At 43.7% G+C, this 13,139-nt stretch overlaps 1 protein-coding gene across 3 annotated transcripts in view; it reads right to left on the reverse strand.

Moving 5' to 3' along the window:
- Positions 1-758: 758 nt before the first annotated feature.
- The window catches only part of BFAR (bifunctional apoptosis regulator), a 31,168-nt gene continuing 18,787 nt past the window's right edge, over positions 759-13,139 (reverse strand). For all 3 annotated transcript variants that reach the window (XM_026003147.2, XM_072753802.1, XM_072753803.1), the window contains 3 exons: positions 5,717-5,890; positions 4,014-4,216; positions 759-2,110 (listed from right to left, as the gene is read on the reverse strand). In XM_026003147.2, the coding sequence (XP_025858932.1) occupies positions 1,918-2,110; positions 4,014-4,216; positions 5,717-5,890 (570 nt within the window). In that variant the 3' untranslated portion in view covers positions 759-1,917. The remainder of the gene's footprint in view (positions 2,111-4,013; positions 4,217-5,716; positions 5,891-13,139) is intronic.

The following is a 13,139-nucleotide window of genomic DNA, read 5'->3' on the forward strand; positions in this document are numbered from 1 at the left end:
GGACTCCCCTCACGTACAAAATGAAAGTTGATTCTCTGTTGATCTGTCTCATCCACTGATTCTTATTCTGGCTAGAAGGACCCTGAATGGGGACAGAATTCTCTTGCCGCCTGCCACCACACTTGCAAAAGTGCCATTTCAGCATCAAAGGGCTTGCATATTTTCCATCAACATCCCCTTCTGAGGTCCCTGAGCCCGCCACGATTGAGAGGGTCTAGGGAGGAGAGAGGCGGCCCGTGGCCCTTGCTCTGAACATGCCTATCCTCACTCTGGCAACGAGAGGCGAGTCGGGGCCAGCCTGTGTGCTCTAGGCCTGGTCTCTGCCCTTCCTCCTGCCCAGCGCGCGTGTGGGTATGACTCTCATCTCTGAAGCAGGATGTGGGGATGGTGTGAGGCCATGTGGTGCAGGTAGGGGCACTGGGCTGGCAGTCTAGCTGGGCCCAGCCCCACCAGTGCCATCCAGCTTCCACATGCTCATCTGGAATGGAAAACAGTAACTGCAAGGCACCGGGCCAGGGACTTGCAAATATCCCATGGTGTCTCCAGGCCTGCCGTGCTGTTGGGTGACTCAGGGAAAACCAGGAGCCCCGAGGCCTGATGTGCCAACGCAGGAGGAAGGAGAGCACTCACCTTCCTTTCACCTAAGACACCTTAGGGTGGCTCCTTGGCTGGGGGACCGACGTGTCTCGTGGGTTGTGTCGGGCAATGCAGATTTTCTTCACTTTTTCTAAGCAATTATTTCTTCCTCTGTATAGAACTTTATATATAAAAAAAATCTTTATTTTGCTTTCAAGTGATTTCTTCAAACTTTCAGACGCAAAGTTTGAGGGAGATCTTCAGAGGTCCAAAGGATTAACGGAGGGTTCGTGGAGTCACAACACAACACTGTGGATGCAAGCTTACCTCTGCAGGCCCATCTTCGGATGGCTCACGTTCACACCTGCTCTTTACACTGAAAGGAAATAAAAGGCCTTGCTTCATCTCATTCATATTTACAATTACAGCACTTGGTGTCATTATACTTGCGGCTTTATACAACAGAACAGGACAGTAGGATTATACAGTGCGAGGTCAATGTACAAAATGTTTCCTTGAACGAAAGAACTATAGCCTGGATACTAAATTCCTGAAAACAAAACAAACCAACTCCAAAACGATCATTTTAAGTGACACTGAGGCAGCTCAGGCCGATGTGAATTACTCTCCATTATTGCCCAACGTCCTACTCAATCCCCCCACCCCCACCCCACCCGCTCCCGGGCTGAGTTAGGATCCAAACTTGTAGCGAATACACAGAAAGCCTGTGTGACAGTCTGATGGCCATTCTAGTCTCAAACGGAATCCTTTTAGAGGTTTAACTCTGACAAACTTTCCAGTAAACTCTTCAATAATATAGAATCGTCCATAGGATTTGGGCTTTTCCTGTTATTTATGTGCAACTGTCTATGCCTATGACAGGATCTTCTTCCATTTTCCTAAATTTGCCTTAGATGGGCCTGGCCCCACCAAGCTGGGTGTCACAGCTCAGTCTCGGGCTGTAACTCGCTCCAGGAGCCACTGTCAAGCGAGACTGCTGACCCGGCAGCCTTCTGACGATGCCATACTGCATCCTCTGGGGACCCCGGGACCTTGACAACCATGGTGGACGGGGCCTCCCAGGTCCTTGTGAGGAGGGCGGCTGGCCGGGAGGTGTTGCTGCTGTGTTGGCTGAGTTCTGGGACGTCAGTCCCTGCTGCCATGATGCCACAGGCAGAGGGAGAGAGGACCCGGTTGTAGCCTCTAACAAAGCAGCACCTTGTTCACGAGGTGTAGACACAGGAAGTCTGCTTCCCCTGCCCCACCCCCACCCCTACTCAAGCATCCGTGCTCAGATGTCAGTGAGGCTGGAAGAGTCCCTCAGGGCCTGGGCAGTGCCAGTCACAACACTTGGGTTTCCAGCTGTCGGACTTCCTTGACCACGAGATCAATGTTAATGATTGGGTTGAAGTACAGAGCCCAGTAAAATAAGCAGTTGCAAACAAACTGAGGAATGAGAGGCCAGAACATGGCCACGAAGAGCCCCTGTGTCGATACTTTCCAAAAATGGCTCCACATCCTCTGAGGCACGGTCCTGTGGAAAGAAGAGAAGCATCTGAGAGGTGGAATCGTGATGGTGTTCTAATGATGACGCCAAGTGCTTGGGCCCTGAGCCCTCTTCCAGTGCAGTCTGGCTGTCTGTGCTGCACAGACCCCTCCAGCCCTGCTGCCCGAGGCGTACCTTGGCCTGCCCGCCCATCTTTAACTCCCAGGATGCAGCCTGCAGGGTTGTGCTTGGTGCCGCACCACACAAGGACCCCCCCAGCACAGCCCCACCTGCTTTGTCACTGGGTTACACTTGTGTGTATTTACTCTCCATATTTTCTCTGAGAGGCTGTAGGCCTTCAGAGTCCAGACTGTCTTCTTTACCAAAACATCTACAGCACCCAGCAGAGGGCTGGAGCAGAGGAGGGGCTCCATTAACTGTGCATGAATAAGTCAATAGGAGATTCTTGTCAGGGTTTGGGAACTATTTATAGGGCTATTACTGACTGACGAGGCCAAGAACTCTGAGTCATAGGATGTTTAAGGCTATAAGGATGCTGGTGTGTTACTTCTGCCTGTCTAGTAGCCACTCCCTTTCTTCTGGAAACACCTTCTGAATTTTCCTTCCGGATATACCCTTCTATTCTTTTCCATGTAGTCTCGGTGGAGCTGAAGCCAGTCCCTGGTTGGGGGGTGAAGGCATATGCCTTGAGTCTGGTCAAGGGAAGCCTGGCATACCCTGCCCCATGTTATAGGTCCAGGTGGGCATGGGAGCCAAGCTGGGCCAATCAGAGCAAAGGAGTGTGAGCCTGGAGACTGTAAGTGCTATGGGGAAAGAAGTGCTCTCTCCCCACCAGGCTTGCTAAGCTGCTGAGATCTGGAGTGACCACGTGCCTTGTGTGAAGAGAGCTGCCCGAGGCTGAACAACACAGAAAAGAGCAGGGCTATGGAAGAGACAGGGTCAGTTTTGATGAGAGTCTCTGGGACCAGCTGTGCGGGAAGCCGTGGAGGGCATTTCTCTTGTCCAGAAAGCCAATTCAGGTTGGTTTTTCTATCACTTGCAGCCAAGAGTCCTGACTCTGGGACTGGTTAGCCCAATGCTCTCATTTTACGCATTAATCCAGAGAAGTTATTACTAGCCCGATGGGTGGCAGAGCAGGATTAGAACTCATGCCTACAGGATTCCTTGCCAGATCTCTTTATGCTCTACCACAGTGCCCCTTTCTTTTATTTTCTTCTTCTTCTTTTTTTTTTTTTAAGATTTTAATTTATTTATTCATAAGAGACAAAGAGAAAGAGGCAGAGGGAGAAGCAGACTCCTGTGGGGAGTCCGATGTGGGACTTGATCCCAGGACTCTGGCACCACAACCCGAGTCAAAGGCAGATGCTCAACCACTGAGCCACCCAGGCATCCCCACAGCATCCCTTTCCTTAAAGTAGCCTCTTTTTCTCTCTTATGTATTCCTTTTTTTTCTTTTTTAAGATTTTTTTATTTATTTATGATAGAGAGAGAGAGAGAGAGGCAGAGACATAGGCAGAGGGAGAAGCAGGCTCCATGCCGGGAGCCCGACACGGGACTCGATCCCGGGACTCCAGGATCGCGCCCTGGGCCAAAGGCAGGTGCTAAACCGCTGAGCCACCCAGGGATCCCCTCTCTTATGTATTCCTTAATAAAATCCTTCACGCACACCCCCATCCCAAGGAAGTAATGGTATGTTTTACCCGCGGATAAGAGAGGTGGAGAAACTCATGAACAGTGAGCACCAAGAAAACTTCCCTGTCTCCAAACACCAGGAAGTTTGCCTATTTGCTGCTTAAGCAGTATTTCTAAACCAGAGCCCAAGGAGTGTCTTCAAGTTTCTATAATACTTCGAGGAGGACTCTTCTACCACTTGGTATGTCTTTCTCAGTGCCTGTTGTTCCAGCCACCTCCAACGTACAAACACACTTACTTCAGTTCGCTTCGTGACCAGATCCTCCAAAAGGAGAATAATTCCAGAACCGAGAGTAACATGGCATTGACAATGAGGAACCGTGACGTCCAGTAATGGACCTCCAGCCAGTCCCAAGCAAATTCAGCAATCAGCTGGTACGGAAGGAAGGAGTACTTGACAAGGAATTCTCTCCACTGCTTCCATGTGGGCTCTCTGAGATCCTTTACAATAACATAAAAATAAGCACAAGTGGACACACAAAATTGTGAGGATGGACTTTTATGGAAAATATTGTGGTCACCACGGTGAACTTCACATTTATGAAAACACACATTATCCAACAACCTAACTGAATGAGCTGAAATTTCCATCCATCAGCTCATCTTGTAATAAATAATCTTACACCAGATAAACGTTACCAAAGAAGTTGAACAGAGATGCTTATTATGTAACTGTGGAAGCTCAGAAGTAAAAATCAAAGCATGAGTTATAAATGATAAGGTTTGGCAATGAACTGAAATTAAACCATTTTTTGAACTTCTTCCTCAATGCCTGGGTAGCTCAAACAATTTCCTAAATTTGACATTTTAGCTGCAGTAGAATGCTAACAGATCATGGGAAAATTAAACATATACCTTGAGAAAGTAATTTTGGGGAAAATAAAAAACCTTAACGACAGATATTAGCAGATAATTAACCAGAGCATTTAAACAACACATGGAGGCATCCAGAAGGCTAATGGAAGCTCAGCAGGACCATGTACAATGGAGTAGGTATGAAGTATTCCAAGAGGAAAGTGAGCCTGCTGTCGCTGGGGCTTGTTATAACAGAGACGTAGGGAGGTCTGTGTTCCCAGTACAACGAGGGCAGGTAACAGCAGGAAACTGGGTAATTAGACAAACCCTGTGCATAGTGGCTAATCAGCAGGCTTTAAGTACATCCAAGGCTCAAGTCGGTCAGGCAGACACTTGACTCAAGTATTTTAAAAAGGGTCGCTGGAGATTTAGGAATTCTGTTTTAATATTTATGGGTGTGGATCATATATGACGATTCTTATAACCATGTGACTTTTGATTTAAACAGATCAAAGGGATGGCCCCAAGAGCAGCAGTGTAAAGGACATTACTCTAAAATGACCAACCTGACAAAGAGAAGTCACGGAGTAAGTGGGATCCACCAACAATTCTGAAGGACTCCATGGGTCAAACTGAAGACACAAAAGCGAAGGTAGGTAACAACCCCTCCCATTGGCCTGTGGTCAGCTGATGCAACAACTCTCATCAGCAAAGACAGCTTCCTTTTCAGAGGCCACCAGGATGGATGCTAACCCTGCCCTGCATTGGGACAAATAATCATCCTTTGTGGATCCTCTTGACAGATGACTAAGCTGTGAAGGTCCACTAATCTAACTCCTGGGCCATTTGGACCTACGCTATCTTCCTTTAAGCAAAAGCAATGCTGTTCTCCCTTCCCTTAAATATTCCAAGTCCAGAAGGTAGTTCCTCTTGCTATGCAATGCAGAAAATAAAACTGGCTTCTGGGAGTTGGGAGGAGTTGCCTTAGATGTTCTCTTGTAGGGTTTCTCCTTGCAAGGAACAAATGAAGGCCACATATGAAGCCACCATGCTGGCTCTTTCCTAACAGTTACAGCCATGTGTCCAATTCTATAACACACTGAGGAGTGAAAGAACAATTCCATTCAAGGCACTCTGCAGACCTACCAGAAGCTTAGTGAGGATGTCCTCCCCAGGACTGTCTTCTTGCAGAGGGCAGATGGTGTGGATGAATGGTAGGAAAGTGTCTGTGTAGTCAAACAGGTAGAGGTACAGCAGCCCGAGTCTTGGGGAGCTTTTGAGGGCATAGAGCAGGAACAGGGACCTGCCTGGGTTCACGGCCTGCAGAGGACAAAGTGGGTAAAGGGGCGTGTTACAACCATGTCAGCCAGCTCCCCATCCATGCTCCTTCCACAGTCTCACATCCTTTGCCATCAGCCCTTTTTGTGTGATTTGTACAAACGATGAATGAATGGATGAATGAACCAATGAATGGCAAGAAAAGGCCCAAATAATCCATCTGTTGGGCTATATTTAATAAGATCCAATCTTTCTCCGTGGCTTTGGCAAGGATTGGGGGGTGGGGCTGAGAAGCATACTCCTAGGTATGTTAGTAAAACTCAACCTTTTTGGAAAACAATTCTGTAAATCGTATCAGAGTCTTAAAAATGTTTAATTTAGGGGTGCCTGGGTGGCTCAGTTGGTTAAGCATCTGACTTGGTTTCAGCTCAGGTCATGATCTCAGGGTCATGAGATCAATACCTGTATTAGGCTCCATGAAGCCTAGGCATGGAGCCTGCTTAAGATTCCCTCTCTCCCTCTTCCTCTATCCCCCCACCCCCGCTAGTGTGCGTTTAATTTAACCAATGTATTAATGGGCACCATTTAAAATAAAATTAATCAGAAATACAGAGGCTTTATGCACAAAATGTTTAGTGCTGCATTGTGTATAATGGAGAAAGTGGAATCTGCGACCTAAACAATGAAGTTACAGAAGATGTTTTAGCACAGAATTCATACAGCCACTGAAAAACGAATGTGGGAAGTTTTGGGTAATGCTCATGTTATAGTGTTAGGTGAAAAAAGAGTCAAAGATGTGTAGCAATCTGATCTTCCTGCTGCCGGTCCCAGATAAGCCAGACCGCCTTCACATCCATTCCCAGAGAAGCACCTGGCTCACAACAGATGTATTTGTAGAATGAATATATAAACAAAAGGACCACAAAACTACACACAAGTTCTCTGGGAGAAAAGAGAGTAAGATATAATGTTAGCCATATTTGGCTCTCAGGTGGGACTATGGGTTATTTATTTTCATTTTTGTCACTTTTGTAAATTTTCCTATAAAATGTGCATTTATATTTTTCCTGATTACAAAAGTAACTCAAAGTGACTCAGTTTACTTGATGCTAGTAAGCATCAAATAAAATGGACAAAAGGTATGAATGGGAAAAAAAAAAAAGGTATGAATGGCTACTTCACCAAAGAAGATATAATAAGGATGCATATAAGCACATAAAAAGATGTTATCATTAGTCCTTAGAGAAATGCAAATTGGACCAGTACGTTAGCACCACGCACTGATCTGAATGGGAAGAAGTTGGGAGCAGGGCTCAACAGAAGGGCAGGAGGTGGCTTTGGGGAGTGATAGGTTCACTACCTTGATCACAGTGATGGTTTCACAGGTGTTTACAATATGTCAAAACTTGTCAAACTGATGAATAAAGGAGATGTGGTATATATATATGAAATGGAATATATATTCAGCCATAAAAAAGGATGTTGCCATTTGCAACAACAAGGGTGGAGCTAGAGAGTATAACGGTAAGTGAAATAAGTTAGAGAAAGACAAATACCATACAATCTCGTTCATAAGTGGATTCTAAGAAACAAACAAAAAAAAAAAAAACAAAGGAAAAAAGAGACAGCCAAAAAACCAGACTCTTACCTCTAGAGAATGCATTGATGGTTACCCGAGGGGAAGGGACAGGGGAATGGGTCAAACAGGTGTCAGGGATTAAAGAGCACACTTATTTTGATGAGCACTGAGTAATGTATGGAATTACTGAATCATTATTGAATCACTAAGATAACACTGTACGTTAATTATACTGGAACTTTAAAAAACTTATCAACTGGTACACTTTAAATATGTATATGTCAATTACAGCTCAAAAAACTATAAAAACACATTCACGTTATTTGATGCTATTAATGGCTTACTATGAAGTTTTAAGAAAAGAGTCCTTCTCTTTAAAGATTCACATTGAAGTATTTAGGGGTGAAATAATATGAAGTTTGCACATGCTTTACTATAAGCCCATACATTAGGCGTGTGTGGGGGTATGGGTAGAGTATTATATAATAAGAATGGCCATAGTTAATACTCATTGAAATTGGGTGTGTGTACACTCTTCCCTCCATTTTTTATGTACCTAAAATTTCCTGTAGTGAAGATTTAAAAAGGTCCATCTTAGGTCTGGGATAAGAAAGGTACAAGAATACCTTGAACATCTTATTGTGTAAGAAAATAAAGTATCTGGACAGCAACAGGCAAAAGAATGAAACTGGACCACTTTCTTACACCATACAAAAAAATAAATTCGAAATGGATTCCAGACCTAATGTGAGACCTGAAACCATAACAGTCCTAGAAGAGAGCACACAAGCAATAATATTTTTGGCATCAGCTGTAGCAATTTTTTTCTAGATTAGGTCTCCTGAGACAAAGGAAGCAAAATAAAAAACAAACTATTGGGACTACATCAAAACAAAAAGCTTCTGTACAGCAAAGGAAACAATCAACAAAACTAAAAGAAAACCTAGGAGAAGATATTTGCAAATAACATCTGATAAAGGGTTAGTATCCAAAATATATAAAGAACTGATACAACTCAACACCCCAAAAATGAATAATCCAATTAAAAATGGGCAGAAGTCTTTTTTTTTTCTTTTAAAGATTTATTTATTTATTTATGATAGACAGAGAGAGAGAGAGAGAGAGAGAGAGAGAGGAAGAGACACAGGAGGAGGGAGAAGCAGGCTCCATGCCGGGAGCCCGACGTGGGACTCAATCCCGGGACTCCGGGATCGCGCCCTGGGCCAAAGGCAGGCGCTAAACCGCTGAGCCACCCAGGGATCCCCAGCAGAAGTCTTGAATAGACATTTTTCCAAAGACATATACAGATGGCCAACAGACACATGAAAAGATGCTCAACATCACTCATCATAAGGGAAAGGCAAATCAAAACTACAGTAAGATATCACCTAACAACTGTCAAAATGGCTAAAATTAACAACATAAGAAACGACAGGTGTTGGCAAGGATGTGGAGGAAAAGGAGCCCTCTTCCACTGTTGGTGGGAATGCAAACTGGTACAGCCACTATGGAAAAGAATATGGAGGTTCATCAAAAAGTTAAAAATGGAGCTACCCTATGATCCAGCAATTGCAATACTAGGTACTTACCCAAAGAATACAAAAATACTAATTTGAAGGGATACATGCGCCCTGAGGTTTATAGAGCATTATCTACAATAGCCAAATTATGGAAGTATCCATTGATTGATAAATGGATAAAGAAGATGTGATATATGTAAACAATGGAATATTACTGAGCCATAAAGGAATGAAATCTTGCCAATTTGCAACGACATGGATGGAACTAGAGGGTATTAATAAGCTAAATGAACTAAGAGAAAGATAACCGTATGATTTCACTCATGTGGAAGTGAAGAAACAAAACAACTGAGGGGTGCCTGAGTGGCTCAGTTGATTGAGCATCTGATTCTTGATTTTGGCTCAGGTCATGGCCTCAAGATGGTGGGATCAAGCCCTCATATCATCAGGCTCTACACTCAGCAGGGAGTCTGCTTTCGATTCTCTCTTTCCCTCTCCCCCCACCTCATGTGCACACTCTCTCTCAAAAAAAGGAAGAAGAAGAAGAAGAAAGAAGAAAGAAGAAGAAAGAAGAAAGAAGAAAGAAGAAGAAATAATGAGAGAATTATAACATCACTATTTTGCAAGTAAACAATCAATGATCATGGTGGCTGCTACCACCAGAAAGAGACAATTAGACATTATGAGCCTCTTGATTCTTGATGGAAGAAAACACCACCACATATGATGGAGTCTTGCTGAATACCTAAACCAATGCAAGCTTCTAGATTTAACTACTGGATTATGGGATATACAGGGGACAGAAGAGCCTGTCAGGTGACATCACAGAGAGGCAGTCAGCTAAATTTAGGATGTGGGACAACTGGGACACCTGGGTGGCTCAGTGGCTGGGTGCTGCCTTTGGCTCAGGTCATGATCCTGGGATCTGGGATTGAGTCCCACATCCGGCTCCCTATCGGAGAAAGAGAAGGCCTGCTTCTCCTTCTGCCTGTGTCTCTGCCTGTCTGTCTCTCATGAATAAATAAATCTTTGAAAAAAAATTAAGGATGTGGGAAAATTGCAGACAAAACTATCTGGTTTTGTCAATGAATAAATGCAAGGTGACAGAGGGAGGGGGAATCCATACACTACAAGAGACTTAAGAGACATAATAACCAAATGCAGAATTTGTTTAGAACAAATGACCTGAAGAAAAAAAGATGTAGTACTACATTTGATTATTGACAAGTTATCTGATATCAGAGAATTGAGTTTTGTTTTAAAATTTTCTTAAAAGATTTTATTTATTTGAGAGAGAGAGAGAGAGAGAGAGAGAGACCACAAGCAGGGGTGGGGGCAGAGGGAGAGGGAAAAGCAGGCTCCCTGATAAGCAGGGAGCTCAGACATGGGGCTCGATCCCAGGACTCTGGGATCATAATCTGACCTGAAGGCAGACCCTTCATTGACCGAGCCCCCCAGGCACCCCTAGTTTTGTTTTTAAAAGAGTCTTTACTTTTTAGAGATGCACAATATTTAACCTATGAAAAATAAGGTATCTTAGATTTTCAAAATAGTCAGGGTGGGGGTAGGTGGGGTGGTATCACTGGAATAAACATGATCATAAGCTGCTGTAGCTGGTAAGGGTACACAGCAGTTTTGTACTATTATCTTGCTTTTGTGTAAGTTTGAAGTTTTCTATAGTAAATATCTTTGCATCCTAACTTAGGTGAGAAATAAACAGGGGAGTAGTTCTTCATTCCAAATGTTTCCCAAGGGGGATCCCTGGGTGGCTCAGTGGTTTAGCGCCTGCCTTTGGGCCAGGGCGTGGTCCTGGAGTCCCACCCCGCGTCAGGCTCCTGGCAAGGAGCCTGCTTCTCCCAATGCCTGTGTCTCTGACTCTCTCTCTCTCCCTCTATCATGAATATATAAATAAAAAAATCTTTTAAAAAAAAAGTGTTTCCATATATATATTTAAAAAAAAATTTTTTTTTAAATCTCCTCTTAAGGAGCCTTTTAAAAACTCTTTTTCCTCTATAACCCTGCCCCCTCCATGAAATGCTAAATACCACAGATAGACTATAAATCTGTTTATGTACTGTGGTCTTTGGAAGGGAACAAATCATATTTTAAGACTTTTATTTTCTACCCCTCACCAACCAATCGCCATAGGGGCGATACTGTTCTTGTTGGACATGCGAGATCTAAAGGAGCACTGGCCCTAGAAATCAAGTCTGAGTGTGGCCAGCCACATCATGGTCAGTACCAGAGAAAGGGAGATGACCAGGCGACTTATCTGTGGGTCCAGTATCAGTGTGAGTGCTGAACCAGTAGAGTGGTTGGCTACTTCCTATCGGAGAAAGAGAAAAACCAACCACCCGGTAAGGTGGTTACGACAGCACTTCAGCAGGGAACGGTTTCTTTCATGTCTAATGAGAACAGGAACTGTACCCAGACACTAAGGCTGGTAGGATCTTATCACATACCTTTTGACCTTCTGGTTAATTGGCTAATTGTCACATGGCCAACCTCAGGGTGGGGCTGGCAGCTCAGATGATGTGAAGGAGCCGCCTGATAAAATTTGCCTGCTTTTACCCTGGGTCCAGAATTAAGTTCCCATTTGCTCTGGTTCATATTAAGATTGCTTTTACGGATTTTGAATAGAGGGCCAACAATAATGGGAACAACAACAAACCTACCTGACGACCTCCATGCCTATTCTTCAAAAATTCTGAAACTGGAGTTATAATACATCTACATAGTCAACACAATGTTTTCCAAATGGCCCCCAAGTGTATTGATAAATCTCCCTTCTGTCCAAGTCTCAATCCCCAGATGAAAACATTAACAACAGTCTGTGTATGCTTCTACATATATTCCACGCATATGGCAAACATACAGATACATACAAATGTGTGTATTTTCCGAACAGTACAACTGCCTTCCTTACTGGCACACCCAGAGTCACCACCTTCTACCTTCGTCTGTACACATCTGGGTGGCACCCTATTTATTTAACCTGTTCAAATGATGGGCACTTAGCTGGTTTTCCATGTGCTGCTATTACCAACGATGCTGTGGTGAATGTCTCATTTAATGACGTGGGGGCTCAAAGTTTAGTTTGTACTGTGACTTTATGAAGTCACTTACCGAGGAGGATACAGGCACACGAGGCCTGGGTGCCTGCTGGTGTTCCACAGCGAGTGTGCCCTAGAGAAGCCCAGGAAGGAGTGCAGCCAGCCCTGCCCTTGAACCCCAGACCATGCTGCCTGTGCTCCAAGTGCAAATCAAAGAAGTGAAAGTGTAGGGATCCCTGGGTGGCGCAGCGGTTTGGCGCCTGCCTTTGGCCCAGGGCGTGATCCTGGAGACCCGGGATCGAATCCCACGTCGGGCTCCCAGTGCATGGAGCCTGCTTCTCCCTCTGCCTGTGTCTCTGCCTCTCTCTCTCTCTCTCTGTGACTATCATAAATAAATAATAATAAAAAAAAAAAATTTAAAAACAAAGAAGTGAAAGTGTAGATCACGGGGTAGGCACGATTTAAATGTTAATAGTTATTGATAAACTGTTCTCTGAGCAGACTGCACTATATTTAGGATCCACAGAACATATGAGTTCTCTTTCCTCTTATGATGTTCTTATTCTGGACAAGATCATAGAGGGGAAAACAATGCACTTGCTTATTTTAGTTTGCGCTTCTCTAATTATGGTTGAACATTTTTTTCCCATGAGCTTATTGGTCATTTGTAATTATTTTTCTCCATGCTGTCTTTTTAGGATATGTAAGTCGGTATATATTCTAGATATTTTATATTTTATTATAAATTTATAAAATTTATATTTTATTATAAATATTTTATATTTTATTATAAAATAATATATTCATTTTACAGTACAGTATATGCTAAATCCTATCTGTGGTGCAGTCACAGTGAAGAATAATTTATCAATACTTCATAAAGCTGAAGATGTGTATTGCCTGTGACCTAGTAATCTTGTTCCTCAGTATATACTAGAAAGCGTAAGAACTTCCAAAGAATTTCCACAGCAGCACTGTTTCCAGTAGCAAAAAATGGAAAGAATCTCAGTGTTCACTGACAGGACAATGCATCAACTATCATATGCTCAAAAAGAGAAAATGAGTGAACTGGAGCCAGAGGGGTAAAGGCTACTTGCAGAAGGACATGCTCTCAGTTCATGCCTCCTCTGTTAAGGTTG

This window comes from Vulpes vulpes, chromosome 3 (genome assembly GCF_048418805.1).
Source record: "Vulpes vulpes isolate BD-2025 chromosome 3, VulVul3, whole genome shotgun sequence".
NCBI lineage: Eukaryota > Metazoa > Chordata > Mammalia > Carnivora > Canidae > Vulpes > Vulpes vulpes.